The sequence below is a fragment of the Spermophilus citellus genome (genome assembly GCF_964194105.1).
Source record: "Spermophilus citellus genome assembly, chromosome: 15".
In the NCBI taxonomy this organism is placed as follows: Eukaryota; Metazoa; Chordata; class Mammalia; order Rodentia; family Sciuridae; genus Spermophilus; species Spermophilus citellus.
Window position 1 is genome coordinate 45,518,034 of NC_138195.1, and position 26,272 is coordinate 45,544,305.

At 61.4% G+C, this 26,272-nt stretch overlaps 2 protein-coding genes across 21 annotated transcripts in view; one reads left to right on the forward strand and one right to left on the reverse strand.

The window, feature by feature from the left end:
• On the reverse strand, positions 1-25,596 carry LOC308633884 (uncharacterized protein C10orf105). Of its 5 annotated transcripts, none has more exons than XM_081267149.1 (2): positions 25,142-25,596; positions 1-999 (listed from the first exon to the last, which is right to left on the reverse strand). In XM_081267149.1, exons 1-2 carry the CDS (start codon positions 25,155-25,157, stop codon positions 593-595), a joined length of 423 nt encoding a protein of 140 aa, XP_081123275.1. In that variant the 5' UTR covers positions 25,158-25,596; the 3' UTR covers positions 1-592. The 5 variants fall into 5 exon arrangements, with proteins under 5 accessions (XP_081123275.1, XP_081123273.1, XP_081123276.1 ...); XM_081267147.1 differs by lacking the exon at positions 25,142-25,596 and adding an exon at positions 22,157-22,339; XM_081267150.1 differs by lacking the exon at positions 25,142-25,596 and adding an exon at positions 3,901-6,820.
• The window catches only part of CDH23 (cadherin related 23), a 381,002-nt gene that overhangs the window by 293,543 nt on the left and 61,187 nt on the right, over positions 1-26,272 (forward strand). For 15 of the 16 annotated variants that reach the window (XR_014018890.1, XM_081267119.1, XM_081267138.1 and 12 more), the window contains 9 exons: positions 8,544-8,604; positions 9,264-9,412; positions 13,441-13,576; positions 14,812-15,200; positions 16,665-16,766; positions 20,017-20,166; positions 20,393-20,521; positions 21,323-21,451; positions 22,348-22,575. Coding sequence is in view for 15 of the 16 variants with exons in the window: in XM_081267119.1 (XP_081123245.1) it covers positions 8,544-8,604; positions 9,264-9,412; positions 13,441-13,576; positions 14,812-15,200; positions 16,665-16,766; positions 20,017-20,166; positions 20,393-20,521; positions 21,323-21,451; positions 22,348-22,575 (1,473 nt within the window). In the remaining variant the exon portion in view is untranslated. Of the gene's footprint in view, positions 1-8,543; positions 8,605-9,263; positions 9,413-13,440; positions 13,577-14,811; positions 15,201-16,664; positions 16,767-17,039; positions 17,427-20,016; positions 20,167-20,392; positions 20,522-21,322; positions 21,452-22,347; positions 22,576-26,272 lie in introns of those variants that run through there. The other variant, XM_081267125.1, reaches the window with a different exon arrangement.

Sequence of the window (26,272 nt, forward strand, 5' to 3'; positions counted from 1 at the left end):
TCCAGCGTGGGCAGCTGAGTGGGCTGCTAAGACAGGGGTCCAGGGCCCCCAGCCAGCACCCAGGTGTCTGATCACAGGAGGCTGAGGCTGTCCACGGGTCAGCAGGCAGATGCTGGCAGGGCAGGAAACCAAGATGAGGAGTCCCTGGGTCCCTTTGCCTTGGGCACCGAGATGGACAGGGCCCTGCCTGGGTATAGGCTGAGCTGGGTTTGGCCCTGGAATCAGGGGCAAACTTCCTCTTGGGGGGCAGGGGTGCTGTTTCCAGGAGTGGTTGGTGCCTGGTTACCAGAAAGGGACCCTAGAGAGTTCCGGGTTGCACCCCCAGAGCCTCAGGCCAAGGGCACAGATGGCCAGGAGAGCTCACCTCTTGATTCTGGGATCTTTTAGCAAGAGCAGCAAGAGGTCCACAGAAAAGAGGGTGCTGTTCAGGGACCACCTTTGAGAAAGGACACTGGCTGGGCGCCCAGGGCAGCCCTGGAGGTGAGCACAGGGCCCAGGTGGCTTGGGCCGCTGTCTTGCAGTCCCAGAAGTCCCAGGCGGGAGGATATGCCGGGGGTGGAGGATAGTGGGGGCATCTGTTTGGAAACGCCTGTCACATTTTGGTCGATTCCGTGCAGTCACAGCTGCCCGGGGTGTTGTCGTGGCCTGGCAGTGGCTGTGGAGGGGCGGTGAGCCGCCCCCTCCGGAAGCTGTGCAGAGAGCGGCGCAGGGAGCCCAGGCGCTTCCAAAGCCGGAGCCGGGGCTCGCTGGGGCTCTCGGGGTGGTGGGGCATGCACTCGCGGGCCCTGCAGTGGCGGGGGTCCAGAGCAGCCGGCCTGCAGAGGGTCAGGAACAGTAGACAAGAAGCCAGCAGGAGGAAGATGCAGGCCAGGGCGATGAGCACAGGGAGGGGGTCCGTCGCCCCAGTGAGAGTCCCAGGAGTGACAGGAGCCGTGAAGGCATCCTGGGGTCTGGCAGCCCTGGGGCTGGAGAGGCTGGAGCCCTCTGTGCTCATGTCTCCTGCAACAGAAAGGAACCGAAGGTCAGCACAGGTCAGCGGAACCCGAAGCTCAGGGCAGGGAGAGACTTATCTGGGGACATTGATGGGGGCTGGGCCTGGTGAAACCAGGTAGCATGATGGCCATGTGATAGGTTAGGACAGTGAGGCCCAGAGAGGTGGCAAGGCCCCGGGCCTGTCCCACCAGTTTGTAAGTGGTGGAGTGGACCTGGACTGGGGCCTCTTCCCCTCTCGCCCCTGCCCATCTGTCACAGAGGAGACAGAGGGTAATGCCTTTTGCATTTAGAAACCAATTCTCATGAATGGCCGTAGTCTTAGACCTGAAAGTCTGGAATCAAAGACCAAGTCCATCAATAACTTGTTCTGTGACCAAGTCCATCAATAACTCATAGGTTATGAGTTAGCTGGCAGGGGCCCTGATGACTGTGTAATGGCAAAGCTGCAGATGAGGGTCCCCAGGCTTCACCAGGTCTTGGCAGCACCTTTAGCTGTGATTTTAGAAAAAGAGAAACAGAGGTTCCATAAATATCTGGAAGCCTGGCTTCTCTCAAAACTCCAGAAATTCACCACTGGCCACACTGGGCCGTGGGCCTTTCTGGTACCAGCAGCTGCCCACTTTAGACAGGGAGCCCAGCCCACCACACACCCTCAGGTCCAGCGCACACCTGCCTGGCTCCGTGAATGTTCCCATGGCTGCTGTCCGATGCAATCCAACCTGTTCCCATGACAGGTAGGGAACTCAAGGCCCAGAGAGGGGAAGGCCAAGCCCAGGGTCACTTTGTGAGCCAGTGGCTAAGCAAAGGCCAAAAGCAAGTTCCCGGACTCCTGGCCACGTCTCCTTCCCACCCCTTGGGCCCCCAACCCACTCCCTGAGCTGCTCTAGGAACTGGTGGGAAATAAGCCCACAAGGAGTTGGCCAGGTGGGCTGGACCTGCCCAGAGCTCATGCACCTCCAGGCCTTCCTGTTAGGGTTTAAGGTCATCCCAGGACGGCACCCTGCAGGTGTCTGTGGAGATACCAAGACTGAGCTTTTGGCTGCCTGTGGCTGGGTGGCAGATAACAATGACTCCAGAGCCTGCTGGCAGGTAAGGCATGGACAGGGAGGACAGGTGGGCAGGCTCCCTGGAAGCACTGGCTGCCCCCCAGCCCAGGCCTATGGTCCTGCTCCCTGGATCTGGCCCCAGGTACTGGGCTCTTCCAGTTTCCCAAGGGAAGCCAGAAACTGGATTTTTTTTTAAGACAAATATTCCTGATGTTTCAATGTTGGCAACTCATTCAATGTGTTTAAAGCAACATGGAGGAAAACAAGCAAGAGGGAGACAACAAAGGCCAAATAAACTGGATTCCAAACATTTTGAAATGGATTTTCCAATATTTGAAACACTCCACCGGCCAATTCTAATCTCAATGGGCTCCGTCCAGCTCACAGGCCAGCATTTATGATCTCTGAATTCTACAAACACAGGACAGGAGATCCAAAAGAGGGTCTAATATGACTGATTGTTTCTGTTCAACCCTGGAGTCTTTCCTGAGGCTAGGGAGAGCAGAGCTTCCTCTTCCCCACGGCAGCTTAGTCTGACCCAGGTCTCAAGAGTCAAGTTTCAGCTGGGCACAGTGTCCCACACCTGCAACCCCAGCTGCTGGGGAGGCTGAGGCAGGGGGATCACAAGTTCACAGCCAACCTTGGCAATTAAGCAAGACCCTGTCTCAAAAAAAATAAAAAGGGCTGGGGATGTAGCTCAGTGGTAGAGTGCCCCTAGGTTCAGTCCCCAGAACCCAAAAAAGAAAGAAGGAAAGGTTGAGAAACCAGACACACAGACAATTCTCCAGCACCAAAACCCAGCAGGAGAGACTCGTCCTGCCCAGGTTCTGCATGTAGCTATGGAGAATCCCTGAGGGCAGGCAGCGGAGAGGGGAGCATGGTCACCCAGTCCTCCAGCCCTGGAGCCCCTGTCCTACCCCAGGTACTCACCGGTAGCTTCAGGACCTAACTTCTGGCTCCCTGTGCCCAGCAGACTGAGGGCTTCCAGAGCTCCCACCCCACTTCCCACGGGCCCCTCCACTCCCCTCCTGGCACTTCCAGACAGAAAACGACCCCTCCCAGCTCCCGCCTGGAAACTCTGATGCCCGTCTAGCTGCCCAGGGCCTCCGCCCTTCAGGCATCAAGCCGGAGGGCTCTCTGGCTGGGCACATGTGCGGGTTGGTCCTTCCTTGAGTCTGAGCAGCAGGAGGGGTGGGGTGGACCCGCTCCGTCTCCCTCCGGGACCAGCTGTCCCTCTAGGCTGGCCTGGGAGGGGGCTGGAGAAAGGAGAGGAGAGTCTGAGCTGGAAGAAGCTTTGATTCTACTAGTGCTAGTGTCGGACGTCCAGGGCCTTCAGATAGATTGGGAGAAGCCGGCAGGCCAGCCCAGAGGTCCAGGCTCCAGGCCTTAGGCCTGCTTCAATCAAAGCAAGACTGGGGTTGTAGTCAGCGATTGAGCCATTCCTGTGGTGCCCTAGAACATGAGGAGGGTCCAGCCACCAGGCTCTCTCCACACCCTCTGCTGACCAGCCAGCGAGGGCCAACTGGGTCACAGGAAAGAGGCCCTCCAAGTCAAGCCAGGGACGGTCTTGGACGCAGCGGGAGCCTGTCCCTTCTAACTGAAGTCCCACTCTGGCTGCATCATGCAAGCTCACTCTAGAACCTTCTCCCTTCCTTCAGAGTCTCACAGAATAGGACCTGTAAGAGCAGAGAGGGCTCCTCTGTGGCCTTGGCCTCGAAACCTCATGGTCCCTGTCTGCTCTCTGCAGAACCAGAGGGCTTGCCGAGGCCTGAGCACACCTCAAACCCTCCCCAGGGCCCCCCAGCAAGGGTCTCACCCCCATTCCCTCCCCAGACCTGCTCTGCGGTCCCCGAGCACTGACCTCAGAGCCAGCCCTCAGCAGGCTGAGCTCGGTGAGCAGGTGTCCTCAGCAGTCCAGGGGAGGCCCCCGGGACCCCACCAGGCCCTGGGCTGTGCCGTGCCTGCACCCTCCGTCGGCCAGGCCTGGTGGAGCGGGTCACTCCCGGCTCTCCAGCTGGACCTGGCTTTGCAGAGAGTTGGCCCTGCCTTGGGGGAGGGGACAGCCAGGAGGGTAGGGATGGCAACTGGCGGGGAAGAGGAGAGGGGCTGCCGCCTCACTCTGGCCTGTCTCCTTGGAGGCTTCTCAGGGGCGGAGGAGCTGAGGGAACAGGGGCCGGTGGAACTGTCCCCAGGCCACTCAGCGCTCACCTTCTCCCTTGGAAGTTCCAACAGCCTGGTGGGCGCGTCAGCCAGCGGGTGGCTATTCAGCGCCTGCCAGCCCCCAGGTTACTAGGGAGAGAAGCGGCAGGAGGGGAGCGGAGGAATGATGGGCCCTGGCAGCCCTGAGGCCCCCTGCCGCATTCCCCGGCCCAGCCTTCTGGGCCTCTCTCTCTGCTTCTCAGAAAAGCACGCTTCCTTTGAAGGCGTCCAGCTGCAGAACTGAGGGGTGAAGCCGGCATTGCTAAAGGTCAGAGAGATCACAGGGCAGCAGGCTGAGGGTCGGCCAGAGCCACGGTGGGCCCTGGGTTCTCTCCAACACACGCACAAACACACACACACACACACACGCACACGCACACACACACACACATACACACACACACACACGCACATCCTCCCCAGCCTCCTGCCTTCCTGGAAGCGAGATCTACCCTGGCAACCAGCTACTGCTGGGAGAAGCCGCCCCCCGAGGGCCTCTGAGCTCCCAGATACACAGCACAGGAGGAGTCATGGCTGCGTCCAAGACCTGAGCCTGGACCCCCACATCTTTACGAGCTATCATTTTTGTTTTAATTCTTCCCTCCTGCACTTAACCTTGACCACAGAAAGAGGCCTTGTCTGCCACCCCCAAATGGCTGGGAGCCTCCCCGTGGACTGTCAAAGCTGCAGAGACCCTTCAAGATCATCTTTCTCTTCCTACAATGACCACACTGAGTTCCAGAGAGCTGTGACCTGCCCACGGCCCCCCAGCGACTTGGTGGGTGGGAGGTTTGGTGATCTCCCCAGACTCGGGTGGCACCAGGCACCCAGAGCCCACGCTGGGGTTCCTGCATCTTCCTTCCCAGACTCGGCCACCCTCGGTCTCCTTGACCTCCTTGGCCCAAACCAGCTGGCCACTGGGCCTCCGCTCCTGAGACAGAGGAGGCAAAACTCTGAGGGCGGTGCGGCCCACAGGGAGCAGGCATCAGGAAATCTCACTGTGGCCGAGGAAGTCCCGAGAACACCCTCCGGGCAGCTCAGCCTCTCCCCTGTCCTGCTCCTCCCAGATCTGAATGGACGAAGCACCTTCGTGTCTGTCCCTTCTCAGGGAAGGGACGGAAAGAACTCCACAGCAGGGGAACTCAGCCGTCCCCAATCCCAGCATCAATAAGGGGGCTTCCCAAGAGGGTGGCGGAAGCTGTCCTGTCAGCCTTCACCACCTGTCCTGTGCCAGGCCCCGGACAAAACGCTCTGCAGGATCACCTCAACCTAGCCTTCAGTCCTGTGGGGCTGGTCACCACTGTGCCCATCTACAGATGAGGAAGCTGAGGCTCAGGGTGCTGAAGTCCTTGTCCATGGTCACTCAGCCAATAAATGACAAAGCCAGGAATCTCTTCTGGGTGCACCTGATCCAGAACACTACTTCCTGCTGCTCCAACGTGCTTTCCCTCCTCTCTGCCATCAGCCTGCTTTTCAAAGTCCTTGGATGCACCTGCCTCAGTCCCCGCATGTCCCTCGGTCCAACCAGGCCAACTCCAGCTGCCAGGCTGGTCATGCTCATACCAGCCTCACGCCACCACTCTGTGTCCCCCACCCCGTTCCCCTGAGGCTGCCATTTCCCTTCTTCACCCCAGACAGGGACGCGTCCCGTCCCTCCCCAGGCTCTCCACGGTTCCCACCTGGTTGTCCCTCCCAACTCTTCCTGCTGAGCCAGGGCCTCCCCGCCCTTCCACTGTCTCCTCTGGCCAGTCCCACCCCACGGCCTCTGCCGGCTTGGTCTTTGCATCCTCTCTTCTCTGTCCAGTGGGCAAAGATAGGGAATCTGCATTGGGGCTTTGGTGGCAATGACACAGAAACCCGATTCCTACTGTATCAGGCCAAGGGAGCCCGTGCTGGAGTGATATCAGGACACCCACAGAACCCAGGGCGATCAGCCAGGGAAAGAGGTGCCGCAGGGCTTCCGGAGTATCAGGGGCCAGGGGCCCTGACCCCCCAATGCTCTGTGTTGGGTGACTTTCCCCTGTGCTTCCTGAATGTCACCTTAGTGCCCTCACTAAAGCTCTGCTAAGTGTTTACAATTCACTGGATGCTCCTTCATTCAGTGGGGACGTGGGCAATGTACAGAGACGTAGGGTAGCAGACCGTGACGGGGGTAGGGAGGGCCTGGCAGGGGGATGCAGTTCCATAGACAGTGTCCCTTGGTATCTGCACAGATTGTTTCCAGGACCCTCAGAGAGACCCAAATCCACGAGTACACAAGTTTCTGATATAAAACGGTGTGTTGAGTCTACGTGTGCACGCGCACGCACACACACAAACACACACACACACACACACACACCCCATAGCTTACATCCTCCCATATACTTCACCTTTTTTGTTTGTTGTTTGGTACCAGGGGATTGAACCCTGGGGCACTCAATCACTGAGCCGCATCCCCAGCCCAATTTATAATTTTATTTAGAGACAGGGTCTCACTGAGTTGCTTATGGCCTCACTAAGTTGCCGAGGCTGGCTTTGAACTCACGATCCTCCTTCCTCAGCCTCCCGAGCTTCTGGAATTACAGGTGTGCATCACCATTGCCCAGCTCACTTTTTATTTCTAATATATTTTTGTTTTAATTAACACATAATAATTGGGCATATTTATGGAATACAGAAACTTCAATACGCACATACGGTGTGTAATGGCTAGATCAGGGAACTGGTGTGGCCATCCCCCCAGACGGTAGTCATTTTCTCGCACCTGATACCTGTCCGCCACCCTCTCTCCATCCCTGCCTCCCTCTCCCACAGGGAGAGGCCACACTGTTCTGCTCTCTACATCTTTGAGATCAACTTTTTAGCTTCTACCTACAACTGAGAACGTGAGATTTGTCATTATATCTGATTTATTTCACCTGCTTCATCCAGGGTGCATAAGTGACAGAATTTCACTCCTTTTTGTGGTGACTATTCCGTTGCTATTGTACGGTTTAAATCATCCCTAGGTTCCTTGTGATACAGTGTAAATGCTAAAGAAACCGTTGTCATACTGAATTCTTTTAGGATTAATGACCATGGGGGAAAGTCTAGACCTCTGCCATCCAGACACAATGTTTTAAAAATATTTTCAATCTTCAGTTGGTTAAATCCACAGATGCAGGGCTGCACAGTGTTCAGGTAGGGTCTGATGAAAAGATGACATTTTAAAAAGGTCTGAAGCAGAGGAGAGAGTGTGCATGCCAATACCTGGAAGGAGAGATTGTCAGGCAGAGGAAAAAGCAAGGGCAAAGGCCCTGTGGTTGGCATGCACTTGGTGTTCAAGAAATAGCAAGGAGACCAATTGCCTGGGGTGGGTTGGGTAAGGAGAAAGTGGCGGAGGGGAGCTCAGAGAGGCCATGGTGGGGGCACACTACTGACACCCCCACAGCTTACTACAAAACAGATTCCCTCACTCTCTGGACCCAAGGTCAAAAATCTCAGCAAAGGGTGTGACTGACTCGGCTTTGAGCAGGGACCACTCCTGAACCACTTGCCTCTGGCCACAGCAGTGGGGGTCAGAGAGAAAATGACAGTTACCGCTCACATGCCAGAGCTAGAGAGAGATGTGGCCGGAGGAGGAGGGCTGGATCCCCAGGGGAAGCCGAGGAATCGGGGCCTCACCAGGCTCCTCCACCCAAACCCCGGGGAGCCCTCTCTGGCCACCCGGTGGCTGCAGCCTCAGACTGCTTCCCGCATGACCTGGCCGAGTGCTCTACCTGCCTCAGGTTGGTGTTGGGCTCTGAACCTTCAGGACTGTCTTGGGGTCAGCTGTGCCTCTGCTGGTAGCCTCGGGGCAGACTCCTTGTAACCAGGGAGTGCCAGGCCACCTGAGAATTCAGCAGAGATGGTACCCAGGGACAGCAGGAGGGTCTGCGTGTGGACCATCATGGAGCCAGGACCTGGGAGTGGGACTCCCACGTCAGGCCCTTACGGTGGTCAGCCTGGCTGCAGCCCAGCGTGACCAACAAAGAAGTGTGGCAAGATGCGTCTTGGGACCCAGGCACCTCGAGAGGCAGATGGGGAGTGAATGATGGCTGTGGGGATGACCTGCCTCAGCTGTCACTCATCCCCCAACCTGAGGGAGGGCAGGCCACAGGGTTGGCATGGGCCCTCAACAGCCAGATCTTGGTGGGGATTAGAGGGTCTCCCGCACCCCCAGCCTCTCAGGAAGCCATGGGTTGAGCTGGGACAGGGTGGCGGGGGGAGGGGAGGCCGGGCTGCACAGACGCCTCCTGTCCCTGCGGCAGGTTAGAAGTGACTCCACTGTCTGCTCTTCCTCAGTTGAAAGCCACAGACGCCGACGAGGGCGAGTTTGGGCGTGTGTGGTACCGCATCCTCCACGGTGAGTGGGCCCCCAGGACAGGGCCGCAGGGAGGAGTCAGGAACTCCGATGACTCTTGCCAAGTGGGGGGCTCAGGTGATGGCCGTGTCCCGGAGTCTCTCATGCTCCGGGTGCTTCCCAAAGCCATCACCCTGACGAGTGGGGCCTTGGAGTCCGGGGCGACCTCCCCGCCCCCCCTGGAACTTTCCAGGGATTCACTGCCATTGGTTCAGCTAGAATCAGGGCCCATCCCTGAGCCGTCACCATGGCCGGTGTGACATAGGCTGATCTGCCCCCTTCTGGAACCGAGTGCATTTCCCTACATAAAGGACATGGGCTGTGTGGGGAGGGAGGGTCCCCAGTGGAAAGTCAGGGGGAAGGGCACAGAGCCAGCCCTGAGGCGTCCACTAAGCCCTGGACCCAGCACCCACAGGGAGTTTGGTTTTGTAGAAGGCCTCACGGCACCCACACCTGCGGGTGTGAGGGTCCAGGGAGACCCCAGGCTTCCCCTGCAGAGAGGGCAGGTGAACTTCTTCCCTGACCGCCAACTCTGCCAGACCAGGGCCACAGGAAGCAGAGGTCCCCTGGCCACTGTCACGTCCCCAAGACCTCTGTGCAGAGTCGACCTTCCAACTCTGGCCCCAGGCTGAGCCCGTGCACCTGGTGTGTGCCCCATGCAGGTAACCATGGCAACAACTTCCAGATCCACGTCAGCAACGGGCTCCTGATGCGAGGCCCCCGGCCCCTGGACCGCGAGCGGAACTCGTCGCACGTGCTGGTCGTGGAGGCCTACAACCAGGACCTGGGCCCCATGAGGAGCTCTGTCAGGGTGAGGCCAGGGGCGGGCTGGATGCCGACCGCAGGGCCAGGCCAAGGCTGCAGCCGGACCAAAGATGGCCACCAGTTGTGGCCTGGTGGAGGCAGGGCCACCATGGACTTAGGTGCTAAGTGGCATTTGGGGCTGTGGGTTTGGGGAGGGTGCCCGAGGGGACATGTCATTTGGCTGTGAACCCCAGCTGTGGACACCAGTGTCTGTCCCAAGGGATGAAAGAGGAGTCCTCACCATAGTCATCCCTAGGTCCACGCAGCCCTGGAGCGTGAGCCCGAGATCCCTTACAGATGAGGAAACCGAGGCCCAGCAGAGCTCTGGTGGCAGAACCAGGCACTGAGCCCACACCTCTGTGTCCAAGCGCAGTTCCCGTTCCAGTGAGAATGACCTTGACACATTCCAGTGCCACTCCCAGCTGCCCCCTCAGCAGTGTCCCTTTCTGCCCACCCACAGCTGAAGCCAAGCCCACCTCACCCTCCCCAAATGGTCAAACACACATGGGCACGGCCCCTGGCCAGGCTGGCCTACTCCTGTCCACAACAGGGGGATGACCAAGAAGGAGAGGACCTCTCAAGAGGTCCTGATGACGTCCTCAGCCGCGCACAGCCCCTCCCCTGGGCGTGGTGGAAAGTGAGTCAGACCCCGACGTCACCCTGGAGAAGGGAGACGGGAAAGTGGCAGAGCTGGCAGGGACTTCTGCCCAGAACCGAGTGGCAGACTCAGCTGTTCCTCTCAGCCATCTCCACCCGCTGCTCCCTCGGTCGGAAACGATGAGCCGAGGCCGACAGAGCCTCCCCCAATGTCGGGGCGCTGGGGGATGGGGCACCATGGCCGGCTCCTGGCAGCCTGGCCCCAGGAAGCAGTGGGAAGTCACACCTGAGCGCCTGCAGCCACCTCCAACCCAGGGACTCTGCCCACATGGAAATAGCGCAGGGGTCGATGCCTTGGGTTTTACACAGCCCAGTGACGGGAGGTCAGACCCAGTTACCTGACTGTGCGCCCGGGCAGCCATGTGGCCACCCGCCACGTGTGACGTCCCCAACGCTGGCTCCCGTGGAGATCAGAACACCCAGGGCAGGACCGCCCTTGGTGGGGTTGGCTTCAGCCACAGAGTGGCAGACATCAGCACAGCGTGGATGGTCCCTGGACCTTGGACCTCCTGGCCACAGCCCTCCACATGACCCCCTGGCTCCCACCCCCACCTCCAAGGACCACACCTCTCGATACCTTGTGACGGCAGATCATTTTAAGGTCCCCATGGTTCAAAACCAAGTACTCGGCAGCACCCCAGGGTGCCGTGTAAAACAGACCAGCCAGGCTGTCCATCAGGGCAGGGTGGGACCCCATGGGACCTGCGGGGCCCTGCGCTCCTCTGTCCCTGAACCCTGAGGAACGAGTACCCCTCCCAGCACCCTGACAGGCGCCTCTCTAAGCACTCCGTGCACTTGAGCCCAGCCCTGCTATCAGCTCTGCGAGCCGCCACTCTTAAGACAGCTGCTTTACAGACAAGGACATTGAGGCAAAGGAGAGTGAGCCACTGCCCAGAGTCACCCCACAGTGGGGGTCCAGCCAGGCTTCACCCCCAGATAGTCGGCTCCAGTGTATTCTTTTAACCACCATGCTATGCTGACCACTGCACACACTGCCCCAGGTGGCTCCTCAGAGCAGCCAGAAGCCACTGCCTCATCCCCCAGGGATAGCTTTGGGGTGAGAATTGGGGCTGGTCCCTGGGATGATGATTCAGCCTCCACATTCCTGAGAGCCAGGGACTTCCTGTTGACCACGTGTTGGACTCCAGTTTGGCCCTACAGTCAATTTCCCAACAGCAGCCACAGAGATGGCTCATGGGGTCCACCCACGTCCTCCAGTTCCTGCTTCAGGGACCAGGAGCAGCCCAGATGAGTGAGCCGGTCCTTGTGGAGACTGGACGCATGCCTGTCCTGTCCTGTCCTGTCCTGTCCCTGGAGGGCGGGTACAGCCCTGGGGAACGCAGGTCGGTTCTCTGAGCAGCCAGGCAGCCCCCTCCCACTCAGCAAGAGCCCTGCAGGCCGGTGGCTTTCCTGTGCAGCTGTGTCTCTCGGGTTTGCAAACCACACACCATCTCGCCTCCTGCTTCTCGCTGAAAACAAGGCCGGAACCATCCAGAGCACGGTGGCCTGCGGCCAGGCCCCTTGCCACCTCCCTCCTCTTCCTCTCCTACCATCCGACTGGCCCGTTTCTTCCCGGGGCCCTGGTGTCAAGGTTGTTGGAACAAAGGGGCTCAGGAAAGGGGAGGTACCCAGTGTGAAAGGCGGGTGGTCAGCTTCTGTTTACAGGAAGACCGTTCCCGACACCCCTCCAGGCAGACCCCCCACACCGCCCGCCCAGGATCTCCCCAGCCAAGTTCTGGGTCAAGTCCAATTTAGAAGGTTCCAGCCTGAGAATAGCTGCGCTCCGCCGTGGGCACGTCAGTTTGCATAGCGGGTTCTCGGTGTCTGAAGATCCAGCTGCCGCTGCAGGGCTGTGGGCACCCCGAGAGCAGCCAAGGGGGAGCCCCCCGCCTCCACGCCCATGCGCCTCTCCTCCCCGCCCCCTGCCCAGAGCCTCCACCCCCCAGCCTGCTGTTTCTGCCTACAGCAGCCAGGAGATCTGTGCCCCTACCCACCAGTTCCTGGCCATGCCATGAAGAGCCCCCAGGCTGACCCAAGTGGTGGTGGTCAGCAGTCAAATGCTCTGGGGCTTCCTGTGCCTCGAGGGCCTCTCAGTGTTGCTGACCTCACGTGAAATCCACACTGAGCCTCACGGCTCCTTCCCAGCCCCCCCCCACACACACACAATTGGCCAGTTTCCGGCTGGCCCTGGCTGGGCTCTGGGACCGGCCCATCCCCAATGTAGAGCCAAGAGCCCTCACCTGGGCGGGTGGGGGCCAGGAGAACCCTGCGCTCTTTGCAGCCCTCCCAGTGACTGGCCTTGGGCAAGTCCCTTCCCCTCTCTGAGCTCGTTCTGCCATCTCTGAAAGGAGGCAGGGGCTCTGGGCCTTGGGCGTCCCCTCGGACACCGCCCTTGTTCTTCCTTCCACTCTGCTCTCTGCCCTGTCCCCGCCTGTGCCAAACCTCTCCAGTGGCCCTGTGGAGGGTGGGGTCGTGGGGAGATGGGGCGCCTCTGCCCATGCACTGCGCCCACAGGCGCCTTTAAACAGCCTGATTCTTGCCGTGCCTGACACGCACGTCCCTGGCGGGCACTGAGGCCGTCGGGGGGAGCTGCGAGGGCAACTGTTCATATTGCACAACTCAGAAGGGCCATTGCCTTGGGCCCCGGGAAGCAAACTCCAAGACAGAGATGGCTTGACAGCACCTAGGAAGAAGGGTCCCCAGGGAGAGCCCGGGGGGATGGGGACCAGGAAGAAAAGCAGCCAGCAAAGTGGCACGGAGGGGACATCCTTAGGCCACAGGGAACTCCAGTGAGAGCCACCAACAGGGCCTGGGGGCCAAGGGGGTCAGTAAACTCCCCGGTGCCTCCGCCCTCCAGGCGCTGGTGTCCAGCGCCCCTGGTGCCAGGGCGTGGTCAGTCCTCTCCTAAGTGCCACAGTGTGACGATTTAAAAGGGGCCCCAGTGTCAATGTCCTCTGCCACAGTGGCCGTCACCTTCATGTCTCTTCTGCTGCGTGGTTTGGGGTCTGCAGGGGTCGGTCTCAACCCTCCTGGCAGCCCTGGCCCATCTTGTCTCCCTAACAACTCTCGGAGTGGCCATGGTGGGCGCCGTGTGGCCGTGTCACAGCTGAGAAACTTGACGGCCCCCAAGAGTCACTCATTAATTAGTCACAGGCCCCACAGGGCCAGGGCAGGGCCGAGGGTGAGATAAGGTTTATTCCTACACCAGCCGTGTTTGAGCACTGGCCTGGGGCCAGGGCCTGGGGAAGAGGGAGGACACGGTGACCCTCCGGGACTGCCCGCAGCTGGCCTGGGAGAGCAGAGACCAGCGAGCCGGCCTCGGGGGCCTCACCCTGGACTCCCCGGCCCTGCCCCACTGACTCGCGCCCGGCCCCGCAGGTGATCGTGTACGTGGAGGACGTCAACGACGAGGCCCCCGTGTTCACGCAGCAGCAGTACAGCCGCCTGGGGCTCCGCGAGACTGCAGGCATAGGGACCTCGGTCATCGTGGTCCGGGCCACGGACCGGGACACTGGTGAGGCTGGTGGCGGGAGCCAGGGAGCCCCGGTGTTCACAGGGACCCTCCGGCCTGCTCCTGAGGGACCGGTCATCCTCCGTGTCTCGGGCTCCCCTGTTCAGGGTTCCCGGGCCAGGGAGGGCCTCCTGGGACAGTCTTGGTCACTCCCCGCCAGATGCCCAGGCCTGAGAGGATTGCCATCAGGGCGTTGTCTCAGTCTCCGAGTGGACAGAGGGGGAGTCACAGCTGGCAAGGCCAGATGTGTCATCCCAGGACCCAGCAGTTCCCGGCTGGGCAGGACTCGGGGAGGTCAAGAACTGGCCTCGGCCAGGCATTGCCCCAGGCCCTGCAGGGTCACCTGGGGCCTGGCGCTCCCAGGCCTTTCCCAGGCAGCTCCCTTCCTGGTCCAGGCAACCTTAAGGTGGCCGGGGGCCCTGAGCCCCAGAGCTGGCTGTGGTCAGCAGTGCAAAGTGAGGGACAGAGGACTCCAGGACAGCACAGGCGGACTGGGCACTCCTGCCCGGCTCCCCGCCCCCCAGCACCCAGGCTCACCAGCCGCCCACACAGGGCCAGGGGAGGGGGCTGGACATTCTTGCTGAAACACTCTCCCTGAAGGGCATGTCCGTGCAGTTCCGGTCACTTACACTTCTGGGGCCCCACAGCTTTGGGCCTTTTGGGAGAAAACATCAGGAAGCTCAGATGACCCTAAGCAGGCGTGTCCCCCCCAGCTGGGGCTGGCCGCTCTGAGAGGTCTGGGATTCTCCCAAGTGGCTTTATGACCACGGCCTTCCCAGCCCCTTGAGGCCTGTGGACTTGGGAGAAGGATCCCAGCCCTGGCTCCCTCTTGAATGGTGTGTCCCATGGCCCAGGGACTGGGGGGAGGGGACAGGGAAGACAGAACTGTGCCCTTGGCGTGGAAACCCCAGGGGAACTGAAGGAAGGCTGGGCCACCCCTGAGGACCCCGCCTCACCCAACGCTTTCTAGATCAAAGCGACCCCCTGTCCACCCCAGTGTCCAAGGCGGGGCGAGAACCTGAGTCCCCAGGCCCTAGGGCAGAGCCCAGCCCCTCTGGCATCCCTGGTGCCAAGACCAAGTCCCAGAGAGGGGTCAGCGTGTGCCCCGTCCTCTGCCACATCTCTTGGGAGGATCCAGCCACAGAGGTGGGGGCAGTGCACACAGGGTGGGCCCGCCAGAGTCCCCGCCGCGTCCCTCAGAGGTCGCCACAGAGCACCGCGCCTGTGTCCTCCTGCAGGGGACGGTGGCTTGGTGAACTACCGCATCCTGTCGGGCGCAGAGGGGAAGTTCGAGATTGACGAGAGCACCGGGCTCGTCACCACCGTGGACCACCTGGACTATGAGACCAAGACCAGCTACCTGATGAACGTGTCCGCCACGGACCAGGCACCCCCCTTCCACCGGGGCTTCTGCAGCGTCCACATCACCCTGCTCAACGAGCTGGACGAGGCCGTGCAGTTCTCCAATGCCTCCTACGAGGCCGCCATCCTGGAGAACCTGGCCCTGGGCACCGAGATCCTGCGGGTCCAGGCCTACTCCATCGACAACCTCAACCAGATCACCTACCGCTTCGACGCCCACACCAGCGCCCGTGCCAAGGGCCTCTTCAAGATAGACGCCATCACGGTGAGGGCTGGGGCGGGCACAGTGGGCGCTGGCCCTGAGTACCCTGTCTTAAAATAAAAATCAGCAGGTGCAGCTCAGGAGTGGAGCACACTCCCGGGTTCCCTCCCCAGCACCCCAAACACAGAACCTCGGCCAAACAAGCAAACCAAAAGACTCCCCGGGATATATTTCTTTCCACAGGTAGGGGTGAGATGGCGTGTGCAGTAAGGCGGCCTGGTGTCCCTCTTGCTGGTGGACAATAAAAGTGTAGCTCCACCCACAGTCACGTCCGGATCCCAGGGCTGCTGAAGGACTGTCCCTCTGACCTTGGCTATGAGAGGGTCCCCACGACCCCCGCCTTGGCCTCTCTTGATCTGTTAGAGCTGCCTGCCCGCAGGGCTCAGGCAGGGTCCTCGCTGCGGCTGACCCGCGACCAAGGCCAGCACAGCGCCCTCCCCCAGAGCCGCCCAGCAGGAGGCCATAGAAGCAACTTAGCTGGACCTTGGTGGTAAAACACCCCTGGGGTCAACTCCCGGTACAAAAACAAAGCAAACAACCTCCCCAGAGTCTGAGACCTCTGCCAACCCCAGAATGCAGGGGCTTTAGGGCCGCCTGGTCAGGCAGGCGTGGGCACTTCCTCATTAACTGGCCCTCCAGCCCTCCCTGCCCCGAGGGCGAGGGTAAGACGCAGCGTTCCCGCTTCCAGCCATGGCCCGGCCTTCCTTGGAGCCCACAGGAGTTGCCTCCTTAGGGCAAAAGATGTCCCTGTCACCCAGGGATTTTGAGGGCATCAGGAACTCTGTCAGGAACCAGGGCCAAAGACCAGCTCCTAGAACAAAAGCGTCCCCCGGTCCCTCACTGCTGAGAAAGATGCGAGGACTTGCGGAGCTGTGTGCCAGCCACCAGGGACAGAGACCCACGTGTGTTTCTTGTGTCCCGACGTCACAGAGCTTGTGCGACCTCCTCGTTTCCCTCTCCACCTGGGCTCTTGGGCAGCCTGGGCACAGTTCTCGACCTGCGTTGCAGTCGCCCATCTCGGCTGCTCTCTGGGCAGCCCCCTCTCCCCCCACCTGACCTACTCCGTCTTGGCTTTCCTGTGACTTTTATGAGAGTCCCTTCTTTGAAAACAGGCAGGGATGAGTCACTTAGTCCCCCCGACCCGGGGGGTGTTGGGAACACAAGATGAAACGGGCCCTTCCCGGCCTCTGGGAGTCCTCAGGGGACAAGAGAAGGAGGGATACTCAGGGGTGTGGCCGGCGACCCAGGGGAAATGTGGAGGAGTGGCCGTGGGGACCTCTGGGGACCAAATAGGAGAGCGAGCCCCTCGGCGGGCTGCAGGAGGCCCCGAGGACCGGGTGCACCTGGGTGGATTAGAGAGGGTGGCAGGACTTCAGCCAACAGCCTGGGGGTGCCCCGCGGGCAGGAGGTGGCAGAGTGGCCTGCCTGGGCCTGATGCGGCCACTCACCCTCAGCCTCCTCCTGCAGGGTGCGATCACCGTCCAGGGCCTCGTGGACCGCGAGAAGGGAGACTTCTACACGTTGACCGTGGTGGCAGACGACGGTGGCCCCAAGGTGGACTCCACTGTGGTGAGTGGGTCCCGGGCCACAGCCTACAGCATGGCCCTGCCCAACCCAGGACACGTCCCATCCAAGGGGGCCAGGTGGTGGGCAAGGGCTGGGCCTTGCTAGCCCAGGGACCACACTGTGACCAAAATGTCACACCCTCCCTGGGCAGCCTGGGCCAGGCAGGGGGCCTCGGACAGCGGGGAGGGTGTGTCCTTGGCGGGCTTGGCGGGAAGTGACCCTCACCATCTGCTTCTGCTTTCTCTTCTTGCTCCCCCTCTGCCGGGCGGTCTGCAGAAGGTGAGTAGCTGTGGCTTGGCCTCTGCACTGGCCCTTCGGCCTCCCTTTATGAGAGGACACATGGATGGGCCTGCAGCAGGCTCCTGCTCAACCCCTGATGGCCTTGGATGTCCACTCTTGCACTTGAGGTCCAGGGTCCTCTTGGGCACATCCCTGCCCCTAGCTCTGGAATCCCTGTGGGATCCTGGGATGAGGCCCACTAACAAAGAGTACCTGGGACACACCAAGAAAGGGACACGGAGGCCTCGTCCCAGTTTTGCTCCTCGCTGGCTGTGTGACTCGGGCAAGCTGCTTGACCTCTCTGAGCTTCCTCGCTTAGAGTCTAAAATGAGGTTGCAGGACAGCGCTGCACCTCGGAGAATGCAGTGAGGTGGCCGGACCCCCACAGGAACCCTCTCGTTGGCTGGCCGGCGAGGGGTGTGACGTGGTTGTCTGTCCTGACGTCCCAGCTGCCCCACTGGTGGAGGAGTGTGTGAGCTGGGGTGTGTGGCCGGGGTGCTCTGGGAGGCAGCTGTGGGCACGGCTGAGTGGCCACCCAGGACCCAGACAGGGAAGCCGAGCGGGGCACCTGGGGAGGGCGGTTTCTGAGGTTGGAGGTGTCAGACGGGCTCCAGGGGGGACTCTGGCCTGGGGGAGGAGCGGGGGGAAGCTCAGTCTGCAGGTGAGGGTGGGGACAGCTAGGGAGACCACCTGAGAGGGCCCCGTGGTGGCCCTGAGAACACCCGGATCAGAGCCCTCTGAAACCACAACCTAAGGGGTGGACGCCGACCCCGGGTCCAGACGGAGGGACCAGCACAGCCACTTGGGGCCTCCGACCTGCAGCTCCCTGGAGGCGGCCGGCTTTGGTGGCCCAGGGTGTGGCTTGGCGGTGCCAAAGGCCACCATCCCCGGGGTCAGCGGGGCCAGCGAGGCTTCCACCAGCTCCCAGCAGACCCCTTGTTCCCTGGGGTCCCTGAAGGCCACCAGGGAGCAAAGCTTTCCGTGGTGGACAGCAGGCTGGCCTGTGTCCTGCGGGTCCTGGCCGAGTCCTCGGCCGCCCAGCCAGGAGGCCTGGGACGTAGAGTGGGCACGGCCACCTTCCGGGCCTCACCCAGCTGCCCTCGGCTCTCCGTGGTCACGAGGAGGGGCGTTGAGGCAGCAGGGCTCTGAGGGCTCCCGTGGGCCCCCGGCCACGGCCTCCCCGGGTCCCCGCAGTGGCTCAGCCCTCCAGGAAGCAGGCCACCCCTGCTCTGCCCTGGCTTCCTCTCGGGCTCCGGAGCTGCCCCAGATGCACAGCCCTGGGAGCCCCAAACGCCCTTTGAGGTACTAGGGCGGAGGCACTGGGAGGGGCCCTTAGAAAGTGCCACCATTTCCTCCAGAAGCCAAACCGCAGCTCACCTCCACCTGACTCCTCCCTGGTCCCAGCAGCCCTGGGAGGGGGAGCAGACAGGAAGGAGTGGGCCTGTGGGGTGGCTCTGCCGTAGGAGCTCCTAACCCCCTCAGGTCCTCAGGGCCTGGGAGGGAGCCAGGGCTCACGGGGCCGGGAGGGGAGACAGACTCTGCCCGACTCCTATGGGCCAACTCCCTTCCACTAGGTCCAGCAGCTCCTTCACTCCAACTGGGCCGGGGCGTAGGGGAACAGCATGTGCAAAGTCCCTGTGGTGTGGGGAAGCATGACAAGCCTAAGGCCTTGACTAGCGTGAGGGATTTAGGAGGGATCAGACCACAGGAGACCTTGTTTGGTTTTGCCCCCCAAACAATAGATAGTCCCATTTCACAGGTCCACAGACTGGGGCTTAGGGACTTCAAGGAACAAACTCTCTAACCAAAATTCATGACGGATTGACAGTCTCATGGAGGGAAGGCATGAATATCTGTAGACAGGAAGTGGGAGCAGGGACCTCTAGTTACCACCCCTTAATTTCCTGGTTCCTCCGTTATTCCTCCCAGCATTCCTCCCAGGGTGGTAGGTATTCTCATACCAACTTTCAGTCAAGGAAATGGAAAACCAGAGAGGTTGAGTAACTTTCCAAACTCACGCAGCTAGTGAGCAGTGGAGTTGGTCCTGACAGCTGCCTAAAGACATGGGAGGGGGCTGCAACCAAGAAGCAGCGAGACCTGATTCAGAGAGAGGACGCAGGGAGGTCCTCTGCAGCATGCAGGGGCTGCTCAGCCGGTCACTGTGGGAGCCCCTGAACCCCAGCCCCCGGGGGGAGGAGAAGGAGAGGAGATGGCCGGGCAAGGTGTGGGAGGAGGCCCGGCCCAAGATTCTGAGCTTCCTTCCCACCTCGTCCTCTGTCAATGAACCCAAGGGCACCTGCGGTCCTGGTCTCGGCCTGTGCCTTCCCAGGGTCTGTGCCCACTGCCGGCCTCCTCCCTGGCTCACAGTCCCTGCCTCCCCTAGAGGCTCTGGCTCTTCCGCACGGGCCATGCTGGCACCTGACAGTTGGGAATTCATCTCCCTCCCCCACTCACCCTCCCCCTGCTGGGGCCACCAAGCCACCTCGGCCTCCTCCTGCTCCTGGGCCCCATTCCCTCCCTCGAACCTAGAGGTGGCCAGTGTAGAGGCCCAGCCTCTGGCCATGGGATGGTCTCCACCCTCCCATGCGTAATTTTCTTCTTTAATTTTTCTGACTCATCAACTGGGTTCACTTTTAAAAATGTGATTCCTTGTTTCTCTGACAAACAGGAAGCTATGTCCACGGCAGGCAGTGCCCAGCCCGCCTCGGCCTGCATCAGCTTCCCAGTGCCCCTCCCTGTGCCCTCCAAGAGGCCCCTCGCCCCCTCCCCCGCTCTCCTGCCTGTCACTGAGCGCAGGTGGCCCACCCCAGGCAGCTAGGAGAAATGGCTTCCCGGCCCCCGGGATGGTCAGGCCCGGCTGGGCAGGTTCCAGAACTGGCAGGAGGCTGGGCCTCCCTGGCCCACGTGGCGCTCAGGCATGTGAGGCTGCGGAGGGAGGGAGGGAGGCGACAGCTCTGACCGTGTGCACCGCCAGGTCCACATCACTGTGCTGGACGAGAATGACAACAGCCCCCGGTTTGACTTGACCTCCGACTCCGCGGTCAGCGTGCCCGAGGACTGCCCCGTGGGCCAGCGAGTGGCCACGGTCAAGGCCCGCGACCCTGATGCCGGCAGCAATGGGCAGGTGGGTGTCCCCTGCTGTCAGCAGGGCCCTGCCCCCTGCTGTCAGGCCACTCACCACCAAGCCAGAGGAGGCCGGGCCGTGGACTCCCACCTCCCTCTGCTGGCTCCCGGCCACTGCGCTGACGTCCCCCGGCCCTGACCCTGTCCCTGCTTTCCCAGGGCCTCAGCCACTCCTGCATCAGGCCCCTCCCAGACCCACCCCTCACCCACCCTGGCTCCTCCAACAGGTGGTCTTCTCCCTGGCCTCCGGCAACGTCGCCAGGGCCTTTGAGATCATCACCACCAACGACTCCATCGGCGAAGTGTTCGTGGCCAGGCCCCTGGACAGAGAGGAGCTGGACCTCTACATCCTCAAGGTGGGGACTGGCCCTGCCCCAGGACTGGTCACTAATGACCTAGAAGGGAGCTCAACCGTCAGTACCCTGTGCTCAGCGTCCCTGCTGTGCCCAGCACCAAGGGGCCAAGAGCGGTGGGCCCCGGGGGGGGGGGGGAGGACCCTGGGCTCCCAGGCAGAGGAGCTGGGGGCTCCGTCTGCCGTAAGAGCCCCGAGCAAGCTGGTGGAGCCCGGAGAGTCCCAACTCCTCCACAGACACAGCAGGGCTCAGGAGAGTCGCTTGCTGTGGCCGGCCTCAGTTTACCCACATGAAATGGGCACAAGAGCCTCCACCTGGCTGCCTCCGCCCCAGTGAGAAGCAGAGCAGGTGGGAGGAGCCTGGGCAGCCGGTACGGCTGACCGTGGTGGTCCCCTACCATTGCCACACAGCCACGGGGCACCCTGGAGGCCCATGGTCAGGACCCCGGTGCTGGCAGAAGGTCAACCCAGGCTCCACTGTTTGCTAGAGACAGACTGAGTGCATGGGATAGAGTCCCTGGAGGCCAAAGCAAGGAGCCTGGTGTCAGATCACAGACCTGGGGTCGTGGTCAGGTGCTGGACCAGTCCAGACCACAGGCAGGGGCAGGAGGAGGGGACAACTGGGGCACCTTGAGTGAGATTCCCAATGAGGTCCCCGAGTCTGGCCAAGTCTGGACCAGGGGCAGCCTGGGGCAGACGCTGTAGGGAGTGCCCGGGGCTGGCCAGGCCGGGGCGGTCAGGGGTGGGTCAGTCTCTGCTCCTTCCCCCAACGCTTCAGCCCTGACTCTAGCCCTTCTCCCCGCAGGTTGTGGCTTCTGACCGTGGCACCCCACCACGGAGGAAGGACCACATCCTGCAGGTGACCATCTTGGATGTGAATGACAACCCTCCAGTCATCGAAAGCGCCTTTGGATACAATGTCAGTGTGAATGAGGTAAGGGCACCCTGAGCTGACCTCCAGAGTGGACAGTGGAGAGAGCTGACCACAAAGTCCCTGCTTAATGTCCCCCTGGCCGCCTGCCCCTCACATCTCAGGCCTGGAGCTCGGGTTCCTCCATAATGACACCCCTAATGTTCAGCCTGGTGACGGAGCTCAGTGTCTGTGTGAGTAGGGGAGGAGAGGAGAAGAGGGAAAGAAGTAAGCGTCCTCTCACCCAACAGGAGGCTCAGGCTCACGCTGGACATCTGTTTCTCAGAATAATGCATTTAGCCAGGCACAGCGGCACATGCCTGTGATCTTAGCAATTTGGGAGGCCGAGGCAGGAGGATTGAAAGTTTGAGGCCAGCCTCAGCAACTTAGCAAGGCTCTAAGCAGCTTAGTAAGACCCTGTCTCTACATAAAACATAAAAAGGGGCTGGGGACGTGGCTCAGTGGTTAAACGCCCCTGGGCTCAAGTTCCTCTGATAGCAAAAAAAAATGTTTTTAATTAATAAATAAACAGTGCATTTAATAGCTGGCCCTAAGTTGGGGCCAGTCGGGGAGAATGTTTGCCCAGGCACTGTGGGCATCACGCCAGGTGGACGTTCATGAGGGCAGGTGGCCTACGGCAGAGCCCAGCGCCCAGATGCCCATGGTCCAGGCCACCTGCCCTGCAGGTCAGATTCCTCATCTGTAAATGAGGAGGGTCCAGGGTCCTACCTGGCAGGGCTGGGGCCCATTCGGTCGGCGAGTGCGGGACCCAGCACATAGCAGGTGCCCGCAGACTGTCCGCCCGTCGTCCTCTGGTGTAGACCAGAGCTGCAGGGTAGGCCACTGCTCCGCGTGCCCGTGATCCACTTGGCCCCTGAGGCCTAGAACCTGGAGTGACCACTGTCCTGCTCTCCTCCCAGAACGTGGGCGGGGGCACCGCTGTGGTCCAGGTGAGAGCCACGGACCGCGACACCGGGATCAACAGTGTCCTGTCCTATTACATCACCGAGGGCAATGAGGACATGACCTTCCGCATGGACCGCATCAGCGGGGAGATCGCCACGCGGCCTGCTCCGCCTGACCGCGAGCGCCAGGGCTTCTACCACCTGGTGGTCACCGTGGAGGACGAGGGCACCCCGCCGCTGTCGGTGAGCCGGGCGCACTGCGCGGGGTGGGGAGCGCCCTCCTCCTGCCTTTGGCCGGCCAGGGCAGTCCTGATGCAGGGCGGCCGGGTGCCCAGTGTGGGCAGGGTGTCACCAGAGTCCGCAGTGGCTCTGAGCCGCCGTCCGACCTGAGCTTGGCCTTAGGGCTGGATTCAGTCCCCCCTCTTGGTCTGCCTGTGCTGCAGGGCCACGTTACGCCTGTCGTGGTGCCTGGTGGCAAGGCGTCCCCCACCCTGGCCCAATACCGTGTTGGGGTGACACCCTGGCAACACACCAGGCTGGAGGGTTGGTGTCTGCGGTCCACTCTGGTGTGCCAGGAGCAGGCACAGGTGTCCATGGCTTGCCAGGCTGGTCGGGGGGTGCAGGCTGGGGACTGGTCGGTGGCGGTGCCCGGGCTGGGCGGCCCTGGTGGCTTGTAAGTTGAGAGCAGGGACTTTGGAGTGGGCGCCCTGGGCGCTGGCCGTGTGACGCGAGAGTCAGAACCTTCCAGAGTCTCGGTCTCATCGTCTGCAGCAGGTGGAGGACGGCAACCTCTCGGGGGAAGGGGTTGGCTCGTGTCTGTGGAGGCGCGTGGTCAGCCGTGCGAGGGAGATGGTGTCAGCGGTCACTCGCCGCAGTGACACTGCGCTGCAAGCCAGACACACAGAGGCCTCGAGCGGCCAAGCTCTTGAGTCCCTCCTGCAGGCCGGGTGGGCCAGTCCCCAGGGTCGCGGCTGGGCCCCCTGGTTCCGGTACAGGCTGTGCTCCTGGGGGGGGGGGGGCTGGCGCTCAGCTGGGGTGGCCGGGCCACTCCTCCGGCAGGCAGCCTGTGCCTGTCCTAGGAGGGAGCCGAGCACGAGGCACACACGGCCTCGGGAGCGTCCGGCTTGGAGCTGGCGCAGGGACCCTTCTGCAGGCTTCTCTTGGCCAAAGCAAGTCCCAGGGCAGCCTAGACACGGGAGGTCAGGCAGTGAAGGACTGCAGAGGCCGTGGATACGGGGAGGAGCAGAGATTGGACACAGCGTTGCCATCTGTCCCCCTGGGGACCCGATTGTAAATGAGGCCTGGGCTTCGTGTCTCTCGGTTCCTGACAAGTGACTGTGAGGTGGCTTCCCACTTGGCCACAGCTCCGTGGGGAGAGGGTCAGAGCGGGCCTGGGCCGGGCTCTTTGTCTGGAGTGTCTCTGGGGCAGGGATTGGAATTGGGCTAATAATCCCAGGAATGGGACTGTCCTGCGATTAGGGCTGCCCAATATCACTGCTAATTACTTCAGCTGTTTACACAGGGACACATTTATAGGACACATTAATTTCCTGGGGGCCAGGGTGACGCAGGCAGGGGATCATCTCTTGTGGTGACAGTCTTGACAAAACTCTTCCCTACCCATATCCGGCTTCAGGGTGGCTGTGAATCATCTTCTTGGTCACCCCTCCAATAGCGCGCAGAGAAGTGTTTCACTGTGAGTAACAGACAACGATGAAGTCATAAATCAGAACGCAATTTCTCACATAAAGTCTCTGGAGAGAATTTCAAATGCTGACTTCATGCCCAGTGATGCCACAGTTCATGCTTCTTAGATTTTTCCTCCTGTTGTAATAGAGCTGCTATGGCTCCAGCCATCATGCCAGCATTTAAGGCAGAAAGATGACAACAAGAAAAGAGCTTTGCCAGCCACTTCGACCCCCTTATCAGGAAAGGGAAAGGTTTCCCAGGAACAGCCTCCAGTGCCCTGCTATGTCTTATTGGCCAGAAGTGGATCACATGGACACCCTAGCTCCAAGGGAGGTTGGATCAAATAAGGGACAAGATTGTCACCATTGGCTTACTACTTAGGAGCCAAATATATCACTGCCCCAAACATAGACAGAATTCTGCTAGTGAGGAAGAAGGGGTAGAGAATAGATTTTGGGTGGGCCCCGACAGCCGCACTGTCCTTCCTGGTGCTGAGGCACACGCCCAACCCCCACCCCCATGGCCCTGAAGGGCAGGAAGGTGGTCACTGGGACCCGCAGCGTTCTGAGACCCTGAGGAGTAGAGACCACACGGGTGGTATGCTGCGGTCCCTGAGGAACTTGGGACTGGTTCCTGCGGTCAGAGAGAGTCTCTAGCTGTTGGCCGGACCCTCTGCAGAGACCTCCAGCCCCAGAGGGACCCCAAGTCCCCCTCCGCACATTCCAGCCCCTGACCTCCCTCCCTCTGTGGATCAGCGCTCCGCCGCGGTGGCTCCCTGGTGAGGTGACGTCCGCCCTCCTCATCAGCCCGCACCCTCTCCCCGTGGCCCCCAAACCGCCCTCCCGCAGCCAGATGGGCAGTGGGACTCTGAGGCCTCCTGGCCTGGGTGACCGAGAGCAGGGCTTTCTCCGCGAGGGAGGGGCTGCCATGCAGATGGAGCACGGAAGGCTGGGGTGGGCTTCCTGAGGGGACAGCACCCGGCCAGGTGAGCCAAAGAGGGCAGCGTGCTCTGGCCGGGGGCCAGCCTGAACCGAGACCCAAGTGTGGCAGTCACCGAGGCGGGTCCTGGGAACACCGAGGCCAGGCCCAGGCAGCGTGAGAGCAGAGGGCAGGACTCTACCTGTGCAGCCTCCCATGTCAAGGTGACATTCTTGAGAGCCAGTCCCACTACCTGCCCAGGAGGCTGCTGCTCCTGTGGCCTCGCTGGGCCAGGGACCCAGAATCTGCCAGTTGGCATTTGCTCCCAAGGAACCCTGTCCCTCCACAGACAGAGCCACGCAGGAGGCCACCAAGAGCAAGGCCCTTCTCTGCCGCTGGGCAATGTCACTGGATGTGTGTTAGAGAGGAGCAGGAGGGCCGAGCCCGCTGGAGGGGCGAGGCCTGAGCAGCACCCGCCGTCATCCCGGAGTCCAGGGAATCACGTGGTCTGATGGGGAGGGACAGCGGCCTCCGTGGATCTGCTCAGAGACGTCAGCAGGTCCTCTTGCCGTCCTCTCGTTGCCACCTGAAGCTACTGCCTGGTGACAAATCCGTCCTTACTGGCAGAGGCGCAGCCTTGCCCGGGACAAGGGTGTGAACGAGTCACTCATTCCTTCATTTGTTCAGTACCAGGAAGCCCGCAGCGGGCAGCGGGCGGGGAGTGGCCGTGGAACTGAATCGAGACTGACCTGCTGACCTGCTGGGGGCTCAGAGCCGGGGGCCAGGAGCGCTCCCTGGGGGAGGTGTCGATTGTATGTCTTAAAGGGTGATGGCGTCTAAGCCCAGGGCCTGGAATCTCTGCCAAGAGCTCACACACACAGAATCCTCCATCTGACCCCCTCCCATCCTCTACTCCCTCCCTGCGCCCCCCCCCAGTTTCCTGAGAGCCTGACATTCCTGCAAACAGCCCCGTGTCCACCCCGCCCTCAGCCCCTGTCACCCAGGCCTGGAACAGCGGGCCACAGGGGCATCCGGGCCAGCCCCTGGCCTGTCACACAATGCCTCGCCATGGGACCAGGGGAAGTCATTGCACCGCCTCGGCCCTTGAGCCAGCTTCAGGCCTCGGGCAGGGAGGCCAGGATTCAGGGAGAGGTCTAAGTGGCCATCAGGGAGGCCCCAGCACGAGGAAGGGCTGGGCCCATGGAGGAAGGACGGAAGGCAGCAGGGAGGTCAGGGCGGAGTCCAGCCTCAGACGCACCGTGGCGGGCGGTGGGAAGCGGGAAGGGCCTCAGGCCCCTGCCCCATGGTCAGAGCCAGCGGAGACATAATCCCA